General features: G+C 41.2%; 2 protein-coding genes across 2 annotated transcripts; one reads left to right on the top strand and one right to left on the bottom strand.

Annotated features, from left to right (window-relative positions):
* Positions 1-3,785: 3,785 nt before the first annotated feature.
* On the top strand, positions 3,786-6,212 carry LOC118416215. Its single transcript, XM_035821298.1, has 4 exons — positions 3,786-3,841; positions 3,924-4,098; positions 4,354-5,367; positions 6,180-6,212. Exons 1-4 carry the CDS (start codon positions 3,786-3,788, stop codon positions 6,210-6,212), a joined length of 1,278 nt encoding a protein of 425 aa, XP_035677191.1.
* A 6,071-nt stretch (positions 6,213-12,283) lies between these two features.
* On the bottom strand, positions 12,284-18,205 carry LOC118416825. The gene is made up of 3 exons (XM_035822090.1): positions 18,049-18,205; positions 14,055-14,209; positions 12,284-13,477 (listed from the first exon to the last, which is right to left on the bottom strand). The coding sequence occupies exons 1-3, from the start codon at positions 18,097-18,099 to the stop codon at positions 13,351-13,353; spliced, it is 333 nt and encodes a 110-aa protein (XP_035677983.1). The 5' UTR covers positions 18,100-18,205; the 3' UTR covers positions 12,284-13,350.
* Between the last annotated feature and the right edge of the window lie 231 nt (positions 18,206-18,436).

Genomic DNA, 18,436 nt, shown 5'->3' with positions numbered 1-18,436 from the left:
TTTTACATAACATTGTGTTTCCAATTAAGAAAGACAGGAAGATTAAAAAATCTGTGTCAAGTTCAGGCCTTGCGTTGAGTTGACTATCGCATGTTTTTCTTTTGTTTTATATTTTACGCATTTATCTTGCTCCATCTTATTCAGAAGTATACAATTTTGCAAGTTACTTTTCTATGAATAGTCCAAAATCATTTTCTTTCAGAAGTTTCAAATTGCAATCTTCTTATTTGTCAAAGCCCTATTTATCACTAAGGTGCAAATCATACTACTAGCTAGGTAAAGACTAATCAAATGTTGATCGATTGTTTGATTATTATTGACCATCCCCGTGGGTGCTGAAGAGACCAACACAGCTCCATATATCGGACTCATCTACCCTAAAGCCAATCAACGTCGGCCATGAACACGGCTATACTATAAGATAGAAATTGAAAGATCAGTCATCATGATTGGTCATTATGATAAACCAATGGGCTGTCAGTACCAACGAATAAATCAACCTGATTGGTCGGTTTGTTTCAGTGCGATGGGATGACAGGTCAATCTAGTATAGCCCGACGATCTTACATGGTCATTATGCTTAACCAATACTAGATAAGTAAAGAGATCAATCATTCTGATCGGTCAATTTGGTGAACGAAATCGACAAATCAATCATCCTAATTGGCCAATGGGCTGTCAGTATTTTTATACCAATCATCCTGATTGGCCAATTCTTGTCCAATGGGCTGTCAGTATGAAAGTACGTAAACAAACCAATCATCCTGATAGCTCAGTTTGGTTAACCAATGAACTGCCAACGAGAATTCATTGAATTACAAGTGTTTTTTTTTTTTTACTTGCTGAGCTGGGGGTGCCAGGTTGTTTTATAAGTCAGACGACTTTTTCAATGTAAATATTTTTGAAAATTTGGATGAAATTATATATTTTGAGTAAAGAGCACAGATAACCGCCATAAGACTTTATCCAACAGAATGGTTTTTGCCCGCATAATGTGTTTTTCAGATTTGTTGTCATTTGTTTTGATTTTGTGTTAGCAGAGTTGATTAACGGAGAAATTCTAAAGAAATACCAGAAAGTCCTCAGTAGATAAACTTTCAGAAATGTGCCACCCTGTGTTATTCATATTAAAACAGCTTATTTACTTTCACGTACGGTGTACTGTGTTCAGCAGATTTGTACTGATATATTTCATCTAGGACTTTCAACTGGTGATTAATTCATTATTTCATTCATTCATTCATTCACTCAATTATTCATCCATCCATTCATTCACCCTTGAAATCTTGAAAAACGGCTCAGGCCGAATGATATATCAAGGCTAAATAAAGGTTGAAAAAAAATCCATTCATTCTTGCGTTCAGTCGTTCGTTCGTTTATTCATCCATTCTTTCACTCATTCATTCATTCATTCATTCACTCATTCAACAGAGCACAAAACAATGAAGACAACATCTCCATATAACCCAAAGACAAACTACATGTTACCTTTACTCCGTGTTCGGCTGCTGATTTATTACACGAACCATTAAAACCGTCTCTTTAATGAAGCAGAATGAATCACCTATAACAGTTCGATCGAACTGTGTAATTTATCTGCACATCGCGTGGATTCTAGCGGGTACGCTTGTCGACGTTTTGTACGAGATGAATGGCACACAATTCATCACACCAATTCCGATAGATACCTGACATGATGATCGATATTTATTGACCATTTTAGATATAAAATCATAAATAGAATTGTGCGATTAATTTGATAAAGCGATGATCTGGAAGAGAGCTTTATTGCAGTCGCCTCTCGGTACGTAAGTTAGACATAATACAATTCTGTAATAGTAAGATGTGTAGGAATTAAGTTTTCTCCAAGATTAATGGCACACGATTCATCACACCGATCCCGATAGATACCTGACATGATAATCGATATTTATTGACCATTTTAGAAATAAAATCATAAATAGAATTGTGCGATTAAATTGATAAAGCGACTATCTGGAAGAGAGCTTTATTTCAGTTGCCTCTCGGTACGTACTTACTTACTTATCCTCTTCGTCCCTGGTGAGACATAAGGCTATGACTTTCTTCCTCCATGTGGGTCGGTCCTGCGCTGCTGTCTGTACTGACTTCCAGGAGAGACCCATGGACACCAGGTCATCTGACACTGTTCTCCTCCACGTGGTTTTGGGTCTTCCTCTTTTTCTTTTACCGTCAGGTCTCCAAGTTAGTGCAACTTTTGGAATTCTGTTGTCAGTCATCCTCAGAATGTGGCCAAGCCATTTTAACCGCCTGTGTGTAATTTCTGTAGTTATTCTTCCACATTCGGTTATTCGGTGCAGCTCTTCGTTTGTTATCTTGTTAGGCCAGAAGATGTTGCATATTTTCCTAAGACAGTTGTTGTGGAATGCGTCTAACTTCCTCATATCTGTCTTGGTGGCCCTCCAACTCTCAGCACCGTAGAGAAGGACTGATTTGACATTACTATTGTATAGCCTGATTTTGGTTTTGCGGCTGTATTGTTTGGACTTCCAAATGGTTTGCAGACGGCTGAAGGATGCCCTGACTTTGTCGAGTCGGCTTTTAATGTCTTTCCGTGCGCCATCCTGCGTACTCATCACACTTCCAAGGTAAGTGAAGACCCCTACGCTCTCCAGGACCTCTCCGTCTAAACTGATGGGAGGGGTTGTAGGAGTGTTTATGTACATAACTTGAGTCTTCTTTTTGTTAATGTACAGTCCAGTTTGTTTACCCCTTTCGCTTAACCGGTCAGTCTTTTCCTGAAGAAGGGTACGCTTGGATGCTAAGACAGCCAAATCATCGGCAAAGTCAAGGTCCTCGAGGTACTTAGAAGGAGTCCATCTGATACCCCGTGGTCGGTCAGAAGTTGCTTCTTTCATTACCCAGTCAATAGTGATTAGGAACAGTATTGGCGAAAGAATGCACCCCTGTCTGACACCAGACCTGACAGGGAACGATTCGGACAGGCTGTTCTCTGTGATGACACTGCATTCAAAATGCTTGTAAAAGGTTTCTATTAAGGTAACTATCTTGTGTGGAATACCATAAGCCCTCAGAATCTTCCAGAGGCTTTCCCTATGCACACTGTCAAATGCTTTCTGGAAGTCGATGAAGTTTATTAGCAGTGGGGAGTTCCATTCAATGCACTGTTCGATGATGTTCCTCAGTGCAAAGATTTGGTCCGAGCAGCCGCGGCCTTTTCGGAATCCTGCTTGTTCTTCCCTTAGTCTGGAGTCTATGGCACTGTCAATCCTTTTCAGGAGGATTCTGCAGAACACTTTACTGGGGATGGACAAAAGTGTTATACCCCTCCAGTTGTCGCAGTTACTAAGAACTCCCTTCTTAGGAATCTTGACGATTAGCCCTTTACTCCAGTCTTGCGGTATGACTTCGTGTTTCCAGATTTTAGCAAACAGGTCAGTGAGGAGAAGAGTAGCTGTAGCACAATCAGCCTTCAGAAGTTCTGCTTGAATGGAGTCTATGCCTGGGGCCTTACCATTCTTTAGTGCCTTTATTGCTGTTTCTACCTCTTCCTCTGTAGGTGGGTCAATGTTGATTGGAATATCCACTGAAGGTGTAGGGTCAGCCGGCACATCAGGTTCTGGTCTGTTAAGCACTTCTTCAAAATGTGCCTCCCCTTCCCACTTCCCTCCTGTGCCCTCCCCTCCTGTGCTGCTACCTTGTCGTGGTGGGGAGGCTTGAGTATCTCAAGGAACCTGTGAGCTATACCGGCGGGGGTCCAATATAGGCCCCCGGCAGGTTCAACCATGCCGGGCAGGTTACAGGCGAGAGGTCAGACGAAAGGCGGCACCTGGCCCTCCAGGTTGGGGGTTGGGCGTGGGGTCAACTACCCCACACCACAAAAAGTTCCGAGTTACTGAAACTATGACTTTTATACCCACGAGACCCCAGGGCCTGACAGGAAGCTCCAGCCTAGCAGCAGGCACCATGACAGCTCCTGACGAAAGCCTACCACAGGAAGTCAGAAGCTCGAAGCGGAACCTCCTTGGCCCTAAAAACACTATCAAGATTGGAACATGGAATGTTCGCACCATGTTTGAACTATCCAAGACAGCACAAGTAAGCAGAGAAATGATGAACTACAACCTAGATGTTCTTGGTGTGAGTGAATGCAGATGGACTGGTTCAGGACGTACAACTACTTCTGACGGCCTAACCATTGTATACTCCGGTAAGGACAGCCAACACGCAAATGGAGTAGCGCTTCTAATGAACAAACAAGCAACCAAAGCACTCCTTGAATGGGAACCCATCAGTGACAGACTTATCAAAGCCAGATTTGACTCCAAATACTGCAGACTCACTGTTTTACAGTGCTATGCACCCACCAATGATGCCGAAGACGACATCAAAGATGAGTGGTACGAACAAGTACAACGTGAAATCAGTAAAACCCCACAGCATGACATGTTAATCATAATGGGAGATCTAAACGCCAAAGTTGGCAGTGATAACAGTGGGAGAGAAGATGCCATGGGTCGTCATGGATGCGGCAGCATCAACGACAATGGTGAGAGACTTGTGGACCTCTGTCTGAGTAACAGGCTGGTGATAGGTGGGACTATCTTTCCTCACAAAACTATTCACAAGTTAACTTGGAACTCTCCGGATGGACACACCATCAACCAAATAGACCATGTAATGGTGAACAAGAAGTGGCAGAGGTCTGTGCTGGACGTGAGAGCCTACCGCGGAGCAGATGTTGGCAGCGACCACCATCTGGTAGTTACCAAGGTCAGGCTGAAGCTGAGAGCAAGCCCTCCCACCAAGCAACGATGCAAGGTGTTTGACACTTCCAAACTGCGTAAACCTGAAATCAGACGTGAATTTGCTCTAGAACTAAGAAACCGCTTTAAAGCCCTTGAAAACCTAGTAGACGAAGAAGAACCTAACGTTGTAGAAACATCCTGGGATACCATAACGAAAGTGTACAGTGAAACTGCCAAGAAAGTCCTAGGCCATAGAAAGAGGAAGGACAAAGAATGGCTGACACAAGAGACCTGGAGGAAAATCGAAGAGCGGAAAGTAGCCAAACAGAAGTTACTGACCTCTAAGACCCAACAAGCAAAGGAAGCATACAGGAACAAAGACAAACAGGTAAAACGAAGTGCCCGCCGTGACAAGAGAGCATTCGTAGAAGATTTAGCAACCGAAGCAGAACAGGCTGCAACTAGAGGGGAGTTAAGCACAGTGTACAGAATCACCAAGAAACTCTGCAACCAGAGCAGTGCCAGCTCTGTACCCATTAAGGACAAACAGGGGAAATTACTGACTTCCGAAAGGGAACAGACCGCAAGATGGGCGCAACATTTTGAAGAAGTGCTCTCGGTACGTAAGTTAGACATAATACAGTTCTGTATTACTAATGTGTAGGAATTATATACATTCAAGCACAATACTGTCACATTTTGTATGATTAAGCTTGACGATGATTTATGCCATATGCAGACTGCACTTTTTATCAAAGTTGTGACTTTAAAAGAGAAGAAAGGGAAAGAAAGAAAAGCTAAAAAGAGCTGGAGAATGTTGTAGCAAAGAAAGAGAGAAAGCAAAATGGCGTAAAAAGCAGTATCCAAAGATAGTGTCTCGATGAATATAGACAATAGATGTGCCCAAAAATCTATACATCGTTCTTCAATTATTCACTTTCAAAATGTCCACATAAAATGACCCTGCTAATGTGATCCCAATCTATACCACATTTCATCTAGCCACAAAAAACTTTCTGCCACCAAAACACCCATAGCTACGTCCAGGCCAGAAGATAGAAAGAGCGAGCGTTCTACTGCAGCACCATGAAAAGCCGCCAGGAGGCTTATGATCAAACTTTATTTTGCAGACACACACACACACACAAATCCCAAAACATAACCTTCTTTACAAAGGCAATGTCGCTGCTTGCCTAGCTACAGTACGTACGTGTGCAAGCTCCTACAGTAATCAGAATAATTGAGAAGTGCCCTTTTCCTGTTGACTCGCTCACGGCTGCCGTAGTCACCATGGGTTCACACACACACAGAAAACATACCCTTCTGCACAAAGGTAATTCCACTACTTGCCTAGCTACGTACGTGTGCAAACTCCTACTATTAGTAATCAGAGTAATTGAGATGTCCCCTGTTCCTGCTGCTTCGCTGCAGGAGTCACCGTGGGTTCGTGAGGAGAAAGCGTGATGTTTGCAACATTGACATTTCGTTTTGCGTGCAAGGGAGGGACTTGTCACAAAACACCATGGAGAAAGGGTTGTTATTGCATACTTAGCTGAAAATTGCATAGCTGAAAATTGGCCGAATTTGTAAGAAAATCGACGAATTTAGTTGATGCCGCAACAGAAGGACAGGTTTTTTTTATCTTTTATATTTGACTGTTTAGAATGTTTACTATTCAAACTTATGCTTTTCTGTTCGGCTAAGCCTCCTCCCAATCTTTGGGTTAACTTTTAAAAGATCCACACAGAAATACGTCTGCAAGTCTACGAGCAGTCGCTAGGGGGCTCAAACCAAGACCACTCCTTTCCGTGTCCAAAAACTAACCGTCATTTATAATATCATGTCATGTTCGGAATATAACAGTACTAGTTGCGCTGCAGTGATAAAGAATGCTGAAATCTTTAGCCAGTTTTTAAAAGCTGACAGAAAATGTTGCACAGTCAAACGTAACTGGATGCTAGATACGCAATCTTCCGCTTCCATCCCTTAACTGTGACTCTTGAATGGCCCCCTGAATTGACTGGCACTCTACCTGCTCAATACGCGCTCGGTGGGAGCTAAGCCTGTTTGCTAGCGATATGGGATCATGGGACTTCCCAACTGTCACAGCAAACGATTTGTTTTGTTACCACTGGAGTGGTACTTAAGTTATATATATATATATGCTTACATCTGATGCATATATACGTATTGCTGATGTTTGAACAGGCAACAATGAAACAAGATGATGGTACGTGGTCACCTAAACACAACGAAGAAGAAGAAGAATATATAGTGGAAAAATTCTGTTGTTGGTCTCCTTTTTTGCCTCTGCGTGCAGAAGCTTGTTTTAAAGGGGTGGATGTTGTGTTATGATGTAATGTGTCCGTAGTTATTCTATTACACAGTCTAAAGATTGGCAGGAAGTATGTGGGAAGATGGTGTCACCACAAAGGTAATAAGTGACAGGAAGTATAACTCAGAAGTGAATGAGCAAGTCACATGTTAGACGTATAAAACATCACAGGTCATTGGGTCAATAGAAGGGACTATTTATTCAAGGGAAGGTATTTTTCGTCTGTTTGCGTTTTCGCATACGCTACTCAAGTTCACCGTAGTGTAACAGGAAGTGATTAATGGGCAATCGCAACGTTAACCCAAAGCCAATCTGCATTACCCACAGAACTGCAATCATGCTAGAGGGCCCAAACCTATACCACTTATTCTCGGCCTCAGAAACTATCTAACACTAAAAGTCACGACCGTAGCATGTTCAGAACCCGGCAAACCCGATAGTTTCGCTGCAGTACCGTAACAATATGCTAGAGGGCCCAAAATCTAATGCTTTCAAGTTCTTATCAAGACCTACCCAGTACCCACGTATCAAATATTAACTACACACATACATACACACAACGCTACGCAAAACATAACCTTCTAGCGAAGTTAACAAGACACATGGAAGACATTTCACGAAAGCTTAATGTTACTTTTTTTTCTTTAGCTTATATAGCAGTCTCTCTTTCCAGAAAATTCAATAAAACCACATGGAAAAGTTAAGATATTTCACGGAAGCTTAAAAGATTGTTTGATTTTCTTCAAGCTGTTATAGCAGTTTCTCTCCTCCCAGAAAAAATCAATAAAACCACCCATGCTGCTATCTACCCATTAGGGTAACCTCCTCACGTACAGATAAGGTGATTCTGTGTTCAGGTTTACGCTCTAGTTATCTCTGCCTTATAGGATTCAGCTCACACTGGAGGAACGCGCGGATGCATCCCTGACCTACTGGATTCCCACAACGTTTTCCTGGTCGTGTTTTAGTATGCGGAGGCCGTCATTATGATGTTGCGTTACGGCAGACGTGCTAGTTTCTGAGACTGTATTGTAGATGGATATATACACAGAGACGAACACACACTAGCACACACACGCACGCGCACGCACACAACACACGCACACGCACACGCACACGCACACAAATAAGAATTCACACACAAATACAAACATCGCACAAATACACACATACACACATACGTGCACACACGCACGTATACACACATACACACAGATATAAATATCGCAGAAACACACACACATATACGTGCGCACACACGCATACACACGCACTCACATAACACACAAGAACACACACACACAAACACACATACATACATAACACACGAAAACGCACACACACACAAACATCACACACACACACACACACACACACACACACACACACACACACACACATTGCCAAACGGTACTTCATTTCCTCTCGATGAAGCAAAGACCCATTATTTGAGAAAGTAACCAGTGGCACTGAGAACTTAATCTTTCTACTTTGTGTGCGTAAGAAGATCGATCCCCGTCCATATGGCCCGGCCTGGCTCCCACCAGCAGTACTCCGTGATAAGGGGAGCTGGCAGCGGAATAACGAATGTTTCATTACACCAGCAAGGACATCGCGCCGTTGCCATGGAAACGGTAAATCCCAGAGCTGAACCCTATCACAGGAAAATCAACTGTATAGATACGCCCGCCGCAGGTCGGCACACGGTCCGGTAAAATAGAACATGGGACAGTCGGGACGAACTAACCCCACTCCGGTTGTTTTATGAAGTGAATTTTATATTGCTCAAACACGTAGGTAGTGGAGTTGCATACTTTGTGGGGGGTTTTCTTCGTAATAACTGAGGGGAACCGGGGGACGTTGTCGACTTCCAGCTTCCCGATCTGCATGGGTGACGTCATCCGCGGGTCGAAGGTCGTTAGAACTCTGTAGGGTTCCCCTGTCACGGCGTAAGCTTGATATCTTCTTTATGGTAACTGAATGGACGGGGGACGTTATAGACTTCATTTGCCCCTTGACCCGATCCGTTCGTGATCTACCAGAAGGGGGAAGTCGAAGGTGTTTGGAAGTCTGTAGCGTCCACCGTCCCGGTTTGAATGGAGTCGATCGGCCATGATGGAGAAACTGTGGCTCAAACCTACCTGTTTCCGAACAGAGTTTGTTTATTATTGCCACTTCTTGGACAGGTTTCTTTCCAGAGACGACATTTACATGTTTGTTTGTTTAAGATATGAAAGGTTACAATTAACGCCGTTTGGTTGCACGTAAAAAGAAGCATAATGTTTTTTTTTTATTTATCTATTTTTTAGAACCTACATCTGAAGAAAGTGCCTGGCAAACTTTCATTGTGCCATGAACTAGTTTATTACGTGTCCTTAGCGCAGGTCTTCCTTGTTATCAACCATTTTAGATCGATAGTTCGGTTAAGGACTGTTCCCAAGGCAGTACCGCAAGGACAGAGCTCATTTAGTTCTCCTTGATAGAGGCAAAACGATGCAGCTCAGCATGTTTTCAGCACAGTGTTGTGGTGTTATTGTCATCGAGCAGAGTGCCACTCGAGCTCGGTTAGAGCTCATTTCTCTGTCTGATATAAGTCAAAATGATGCAGCGCAGTTGTAGAATTCTTTTAGCAAAGTACACTACATAATTGTAGTCATATTTGCAATCTTAATCTCAGTGTTGTAATGTTCTTGTTATCGAGTAGGGACTAGAGTGCGTGTTATGATCCAGTAAAATGAAAATAACTGGGTGCCTCTTCATGTTAATTTCCTTATCTCGTCGCGTGAAAATACCCACTTCAGCATAAGGCACTGTTGCTCTGTCTTAAAGTACTCAATATGACAATACTGATTTGCAAATATTTTTTTGTTTATCGTCTATCACCTTTTGTAATCAGACTTGTTCAATTTTCAAAAGGTAGGAGTTTGACATTCGAGTTTCTGACGATCTCACCGAAATGGTCTTAGACAACTATAAATATACCTTACCGACTATAACGCTGACAGAACTTTAAAGTTCTTTCATTGTACAAACGTAACGCAAATATGTCTGCATCCTTGGTCATGTTACCATACAACTTTGAAAAAGATAAGAGTTTGATGTTCGTGTTTCTGACGATCTCACCAAAATGGTCATAGACTATAAATATATCTTGCCGACTAAAAACGTTGACAGAACTTAAAAGTTCTCTCATTTCACAAACGTATCGTGAATTATGTCTGCGTCCTTGGCTAGGGCCTCTTTACTAAAATGGTCTTAGACAGATATAGATATATCTTACCGACTAAAATCGCTGACAGAACTTAAAATTCTCTCATTGTATAAACGTATCGCAAAAATGTCTGCGTCCTTGGCTAGGGTCACATTACCATACAACTGAGATCGATATCTCGCTTCACGGAATTTTCCCCAGACGACACCACACACAGAACCGTCCAATATACGCACCATAAGGCCACAGCAAGTAAGTTTATGGATGACATCTTTGCAGAATGTAAAAATAATGAAATAGCGCGAAAAGAAAACAGATGGGTAAAAAAAAAAACAAGATGTCTAAATATTTTAAATAGACACCATGAACATCGTAACAATGTTTGAAGTGACAAAATGTGGCATCACAGCTAACAAGGCATTCATTCCTGTATTAAAGAAGTGAACTAGTTTAGTAAAAGTGATACTAGTGTAGTACACTTTATTTTATCACTTGCCAAGTTGGCAACTACATTCATGGCTTGGTTGCACTTTCACCACTATCCAACAAGTTACACTTCTGAGACTATAGTCATGGTTACCTCTCTAGTGTCACTTCTACTTGTATAATTATTAGGCTACAACACAACACGTTGGTCTATTTTGGTGTATCTGACCTTCACCGAAGAGGCAAAAAAAATTATGTTTTTCTTAAATCAGGTGACGATTAATGTCATCCATAGAATTGACTTGCTGTGGCCTTACGGATTTTCCCCAGACATCACCACACGGACAGACCCGTCCAATATACGCTCCGTAACAAGCTGCCGTGGTGCCCGCAGGCCGCACATTAATTATACCCTAATCCTCAGCGGCTTTGCGGCTTTTGTATCCAATACCGGAGCCGGTTATATAACTCCGGCCTGGCCTTGACGGAACAGCCGGCCATGTCCAGCTCATTTCGCAGCTAATGGCTCATTTGATGTTAACAGGATGACCACAATATATCTGGGGCGATCTGGCGGTTTGGGTCATCTGTTTAATACGTCAAGTGCAAGGTCCCAGTTACCTCAGTGTGTGGAGGTTTTGTTTGGTGTGCTAGCCGGTTAAGTACAAAGATAAAGGCAGTCCCTTAGCCTTTTTAGATGCTACTGAATGCAGATTTATTCTGGACTTAAGACATCTTACAGTCGCCAAAGGGGAAGGAGCAAAAATAGATGTTGCACAATTTGTGCCCAGTGAAGAAATATACCTCTACAATTTGAGTACAAGTGTGTATTTGGTTCTCAGTGTTTAATATTTCATGATAAAGGTATGATCCTACAGCTCTACGAAAAACAACATGTCTGTGTGTGTGTGTGTACGTGCGTCTGTGTATCTTGCGGCGTTGCAGTTCTAAATAACATTGCTAAGCGTCGCTTCTGATCCATATAATGGGGATAAAGCGTCCCTGAAAGTGAATTGCAAATTCATCTAAATGATTGTCTGTAAATGATTGTCTGGTGATGGTCTTGAACATGAAGGTGCTATGGCAGAACTCCTTGTCCTGTTGACCAAAATATTTCTCCATGCACAAGCAAGCGACCTGTCCTTGGTGCTGAACGCTTTCAACATTTACAAGCAAACACACACATGCACATACGCAAAAACACACAGACACATACATATCTGTCCTTGATGCCGAAAACAAACGTTCTGGTGCTTAACATAATCGGCTCATGGATACATTTATTCTTGGTGCGAAATATCAACACCTAGAAAACACACAAAACACATGTACACTTGTCCATGGTACTGAACGATTGCAACACACAACAAAAGTGCCCTGGACCTGAACCTGTCAGACACACACACGCGCGCGCGCGCGCGCGCACACACACACACACACACGCACGCAGACACACCTGTGTGCTGTGCTAAAGCTTTGCTTTACAGGAATCTATAACTTGCTGTTTTTCAAATAAGGTAGGGCAAAATTGGTATCCGAATAATGACTCAATGACCAAACACATTCTGCTGCTTTCACTACTCCTACTGTACCTTTATTGAAATGTCCCATCCTTTGACAAGGTAAAATGGACCAATCAGAGGAAGCTATAAAGCAAAGCCTTGTCCTGACTGGTCAGAAGGGAGCCAATGAGGTAACATTGAAAGGAGTTTATCTTTAGTTTTAAAAATTCGTTTGTCTTATTCCATTCAGAAGAGTAGTTTTTTGTGTGTAATTTGGTACATAAGTTTAGTGCAATTTTTTGATCGGAGTCGTAGCAGTTTTGTTGCAAAACATGTGATGATGAAGAAGAATGCGCATAAAATTGCATTGAATGGGAGAGAGAGGTTATAGAACAGACCAGGCATTTACGAAATCTCAGTTAAGTTCAGGAAAGTTTAATGTTTTTTAGAACTACAGAAATGGAATAACTTGGATTTTCTTACGTTTGATACAGAACCAATCTTAATCAAACTGGAGATAAAGTTTAGAAACAAAGAAACTTCGAAAAATCGATAACTAGCGACTGGTAGAGAACGGTCGACGGAAACTTGTGTCAGTAATCTTCAGTCCTAGTCATATGCTAGTCGGATGTGACGCCAGTTTACCGTCGGTACAATGTCCTTTTCGAGTTTCTATTAACACTTACATGTATGATAGTGTATGGAAACGGATATTTCCTTTAAGACGTTAGCAAACAGTCAACAGAATAAAGTTCAGACGGAATTAGGACAAGGCGTTTGCTTGGAACACTGGTCACTTTGAACTGGAAAAGGTTAGATAAGATGCATCCAATATGATATAAAGTAAAGTTTTATGCCAGTTAGTAGGTCATGCTTTTTTGAGGAGTTTGAAACATTTCGCCAAACAAGTTTGTTTGTGATAAACCTTTCGTCCAAAAAGTTTATTTGTGATGTTTTGAATAAGTGTGTATACATAATTTTTAAAGTCTGTCCAAATCAAAAGTGACCAGTGTTCAGTGTTGTCTAGATAAATTGTAATCCCTTATTGGGTGCCACTAGGGCAGTCCGGGGTCGTCAGTGTGAGAACATGGCTGGCCGGAAGTGACGTTAGTCCACCGGAAGTGACGTTCACTCCTTGCACAGGCCGAGGTTGTCCAGCTCGTCCTTGCTCATGTAGTAGCGGGCGATGAAGAACTCCCACTTCTCCGGGTCACGTGGCCTGCACGTCAGCCCGAGCTCACAGGGGCAGAAATACCTGGAAAAACACGTGCACATTCACGTGAGAGTCACGTGCACAATCTGCTACAGCCATATTAAGTCATGTGACAGTCACATGCGCCGTGTGTGTGCAGTCACGTGACGTTTGTGGCCATTTATTGTCCGCCATGTTGGTTGGTTAAAGATGCTTGTAAAGTCATTATTTGGGTAACAACCCACGCATTTAATATGATTGTTGTCAACGAATATTTAGAGACCCTGCCCCACTCTTTTTTTTAGTCAGCCGCTGACAAATGCGATAAAACTTGCGACCTGATGTCTAAATCAGTCTTCCTGTATTTCACGCTGTGTTAATGGTTTGATCGTTCGATGTAAGAATTTGAAGTGAATATTGTACTTCTTTATTGTCTAGTTTCATAATATACTTGAGCTTGTACAGTGTATATCTCTGTATATGATTACAATGTGGTGTAGAAAATAAAAGTGTCTGATGCATTTCAGTTTTGCATTGCATTTGTTGGATCGCTTCACCTGAAATGTAAAAGAAATAATTTTCTTTTTAAATAAGAGAATCCCTACTAACCTTGCCTAATTTTTTCTTTGCTTTGCCTTACCTGCTGTTCCCATCCAGTGCGCATGGCGCTCCGTGGGTGCCGATCTCCTTGCACGCGTACACATGCTCATTGATGCCGATGTCCAAGCAACACTGCGACGCCTTGCAGTCCGTGTCGGAACTGCAGCGCATGTAGCGGTTTGTGGGAACCATGGCCTATATACACGAAGACAAAATAAATGTTTTAGCTCCCTTGGTAAAGTCTACTACTATGAAACAAGGAATGTACTTGACTGCAATATCCCTATTTGCAGTGTGAACTGATGTTTGCTTAAAGTTGATTGAGTTAGTCAAGACAACTTCGCAATGTTAGTTCAGACTCCTGCAGAATTTACCCAAGATAATCCTTGGCTTTTGTACCTTACCCCTCTCACAGGTTGTTAGCAAATACAATTACTTGTGTGTACGGATTAGTCTTGACGTATATTGTTCACAACTACATCTATAGAGTCAGGTAGCATTGTCTATGTGTGTGTTTAGGACTTTGGGGAGTATTTGTGTGAGAGAATCTTGAGTAAAGAAAATTTACTTTTGTTTGTTTGTTTTCATGTTGTATTTGTTTTGTGTCAAATGACATTCAGGCAGCGGCTAACAAACACAAGCAATCGATCGATCGATAAAAAAAGAATGGAAGACGATTTGAAGACTTAAACTTCCTGACAAGTGCTAGCCTATGGGTTATTTTGTGAATTATAGTGACTCTCCAAAGATAGAAAGTATTACAACTGACAAAACGTAAGTTTAAAGATGTAGGAAACCACACATAAAGTGGTTGTGGTTGCTTAACATAGTATTTTACGCACTCTACAAACCGTGGTTGATCAAAGTCGATAAAGTCTTCCTTGTGGGCCATCGTACTACTAGCTGCATTGTGCGGTGATTAGAATGGGAGTGTGGCACGGCTAGAAATAGTAGTGTCTTTGCGTTTTTGTTGGAGCAAGAAATAATGCTTTATCGCAGCTAAAACTAATGTTTTATCGCAGCTACGAAACATGGTTCTAATGTAAAATAAGGACGGGTCGCAGCTATAGTATGTAAGGGTGCGTAGAGGGTAGGTGCGTAGGAGTGGTTTAATTTTTTTTAAAGGAGGCAGAAACTCTGTTCTTGTCGGTCACGGTAGCTTACAATCGTTCGTTGTCCGTCCCTATTTCAATATATACGTATTTGCTATTTTTACCTGCAATGCGTACTCAAATCAATCGTCGACAAACAAAAGGGAATTTTATCAGCACAAGATAAATAAAAAATTCAATAGATCGGACACGATCTGTTACTAAAAATGTTTGAAAACTCTTCACAAAAGCTTTCAAAACAAATTGAGAAGAAATTTTCCGATAACGCAAAATGCCCCGCCAAAGAACTATTTACCAAATGACGTTCAACGATATTTTATTATCGTTAGCACAATTAACTACAAAGGTACGGGGGTAAAGATTGTGACACTGATGACGTCATAGTATGATGGGTATCACAAGTTATGGTGTGGAAAATTAATAATAAACCTTGCGTTACAAAGGTGAGGATATCATTAATGTATATGTTATTGTTTGTGGAAATCAAAACGGCCATAAATGTGGGGCACACGGTAAAAGATTAAGAAGCTTTGAATTTAATTGCACCTCTCACTTTGAGAAATATTTCAGTTGTCAAACATAATTTTAAAGTACCATTTCCTATCAGCATTTTGTTTCAATATACTGTTGCTCAAAATCGTATTACAAATTGGCAATCATACGACGAAAGTGACACCGACTTATATGACACGCAAAGCGTGTCACGTATTGGAGAAAATTTTGCGCAATTGTGCGTCACGTTTCAGCTCACATTGACAAGTTCTGAACTCTATCACCGAAGCTACCGCACGTGTTAGGCCGTTTCGTGTACTAAGAAAAAGAGAGATCTTGAACCCTAAAACCTTTCTAAACAGTTACAATAAAGACAACTATGAATGTATTGTATATGTGTAACGTGTTAGAGATAGTGTTCAGCTGGGCAAATATGTCCCTCTCATGGTAACTAAATTTAGTACCGGCCTACGTGGTCACATTTATCTTTCTTTGGCCGTCACAAGATTTTGAATTTTCGAGCATGCTGTAACAGAAACAACCACAGACAAAGGTTTAAGACTGCATTTTCAGTAGGAGGACAGGTAGATATTGTACTACATATTCAGGATTATTTTTAAAAAATGCCTTCGAGTTGCGATCGCTCGAAGATTGTTGGGCGACTGTGGCCGAGCCCTAGAGTAACTCTGTCCCTCGTCGCTTGATATCGAATTAGGTGATTCAACAGGCTGATTTTATTCTGACCGCATATGATAAGGTCTCGCCCGACGAAAATGATTCAACTTTAATCATCCCAGTTGTATCATGGTTGATTCATCGAACAATGACAACTTTTGGTAACAGCAATTCCCCGTAAAGATTAGAAGCATTTCATACAATTATTTCATCTCATGTTTCAAACAATCAAATCAAATAAACTGTCCAATCCAAAGGGTAATCTATGTGACGTACAAATCTAACACTTGAGATTATCGTAAATACAACGCCCGTTACTATGATAGTCTCAAGTAGAAGATAGCAGGACAGAGCAGTCGTTTTTGTTGATATTGTAGTGACTATCTACGTTTGAAAAGTTATGACGTTTTTCCAATGTAGGAATATTATCTAAAATTTCTGTGATTTCCCGAATATGTATAAAATAGTCTCCATCAAACCTCTATGTGGACTACAGAATTATAAGTCTGACATAACTTCTGAATACAATATAAGAGCGATCCTACTCTTCACTTTTCTTTGTTCAGGTACACCAGGCTTCAAGATAAACGATACCACACGCAGCGTTGACTTTAGATTTGATAACTGTCAAAATGTAAGAATAGGTGGATAAAAGATTGCTCTGTTTTTAGAAAATATATTGCCACATCTAGCCCCGCCCGATTGTGTCAAGATATTACAGATTTACGTATGTTAGCCTTTGTTGTTTAGAAAGTAGAATCTTTAACTTAATCGTAAATTTTTACCGTGTAATTTGTAACGTTGGTACACCATACGAAAGTCACTGTGCTTTCTTTGTTGTGTCAAAAAAACTATATGGATGTAGATTTGTCCTCTTTCTATGTTATCGGTCCATCGGGTCTAGATGAGACGAGAGACTATTTACTTGTCTACCATAAACCTGTCTGATTCCTTGAGCCAAACTTGTGGAGATGAAATTTGGTTCATGCAGACCGTTTAAGACAAAATGATTGTTTTCCTTTCCATTATGTTGTACTTTTACTTGTTTAATTGTCCCTGTTCCTCTAGGTTTAGAAAACCTATTAAGCTGTGGGTAGGGGCAAGGTAAAACACACGTCAACAGATTAGAACTGTAAAAAGAATGCTGTTCCGGTAGTTCTGGTCGCTGTAGAATCCCGAAAGGATATTCAGACTTAGAAATCCGCGCGTTTGTGAAAACATTGATATACTCAGCATCGCGTTTGAAATTCTTTTATGTCAAGATCCCCCGTTTACACTTAGTAGAGAATACCTAGACCATGCATAATCCAATAAAATATACTACAATCCCTGTGTTAAGCTTCAGTTAGGAAAAAGCGGGCTCAAATAGCCAAACAGAATCCATCGCTGAAGTACGAAATGCTGAAGGGTTGACCGATTGTTACTCTGTATCGCAAAGAGTTAATTAGAAGTTTTTATGCTTTTAGTATATCCTGCACATAGTCTGGCCTTGCTCAACATTTTAAAATAGTATAGGTCCAAAAACATTAAACATGGTCTTTAAGACACAATTACGTCTTCTTACGTACTTTGCTAACTTGGATCATTTCTGTTGGTCATTTTTTGTCTGTCCCTTTGATTGACTTTGCGTTCTCCGTGAGCTATGAACTGTTAACTTTGCATCTGAAACTGTACGTTTTCATTGTCCACACTCAATAAAATCTGTCCATTGTATTCAAACCTAGAATCAAACTACAATTGGAAGTTACTTCTCACCTGTGTCAGGGCCACCAGGCCCACAAGGAACAACCCCAGAACAGCCTTCATGTCGGATCCGTGTCGTCTGTCGTCTGATTCTGTCCGCCTAGCTCAAACCTGCGCACTTCTGCTGCCGACCCGTTAGCACACAGTCCGCTTAGGTGGTGCGTAACGTGTAGTCTCAACTGCAGGCCTCTTAGGATGGTTTACAAATCTTTATCTTAGAGCGAGAAGACGCCGAACCACCACTTTAAACCAACGAGGCTGTGCGACGATTATAAAATTGATACGTATTTTTATAGTTTTTGCGACCAAGCGTATTTGGAGAATAGAGTTAAGATATAAAGGTCTTTATTAATCTGTTTGGTGTTGACTTTTTATGCTTCATGTTAGCGCCATTAACGTT

Source organism: Branchiostoma floridae, chromosome 5 (genome assembly GCF_000003815.2).
Source record: "Branchiostoma floridae strain S238N-H82 chromosome 5, Bfl_VNyyK, whole genome shotgun sequence".
Classification (NCBI taxonomy): Eukaryota; Metazoa; Chordata; class Leptocardii; order Amphioxiformes; family Branchiostomatidae; genus Branchiostoma; species Branchiostoma floridae.
The sequence above is the reverse complement of the archived record's forward strand: the minus strand, read 5'-3'. Positions and strand labels throughout refer to the sequence as shown.

Excerpts from the sequence above, each read along its gene's own strand:
- LOC118416215 (XM_035821298.1), top strand. The coding sequence starts at position 3,786 with ATGCCGGGCAGGTTACAGGCGAGAGGTCAGACGAAAGGCGGCACCTGG. Across the intron at positions 4,099-4,353 it reads AACTATCCAAGACAGCACAA|TGCTATGCACCCACCAATGA; the intron begins GTAAGCAGAGAA and ends ACTGTTTTACAG. Across the intron at positions 5,368-6,179 it reads ATTTTGAAGAAGTGCTCTCG|GAGTCACCGTGGGTTCGTGA; the intron begins GTACGTAAGTTA and ends GCTTCGCTGCAG.
- LOC118416825 (XM_035822090.1), bottom strand. The coding sequence starts at position 18,099 with ATGAAGGCTGTTCTGGGGTTGTTCCTTGTGGGCCTGGTGGCCCTGACA. Across the intron at positions 14,210-18,048 it reads GCCTGGTGGCCCTGACACAG|GCCATGGTTCCCACAAACCG; the intron begins GTGAGAAGTAAC and ends TCGTGTATATAG. Across the intron at positions 13,478-14,054 it reads GCACTGGATGGGAACAGCAG|GTATTTCTGCCCCTGTGAGC; the intron begins GTAAGGCAAAGC and ends GTGTTTTTCCAG.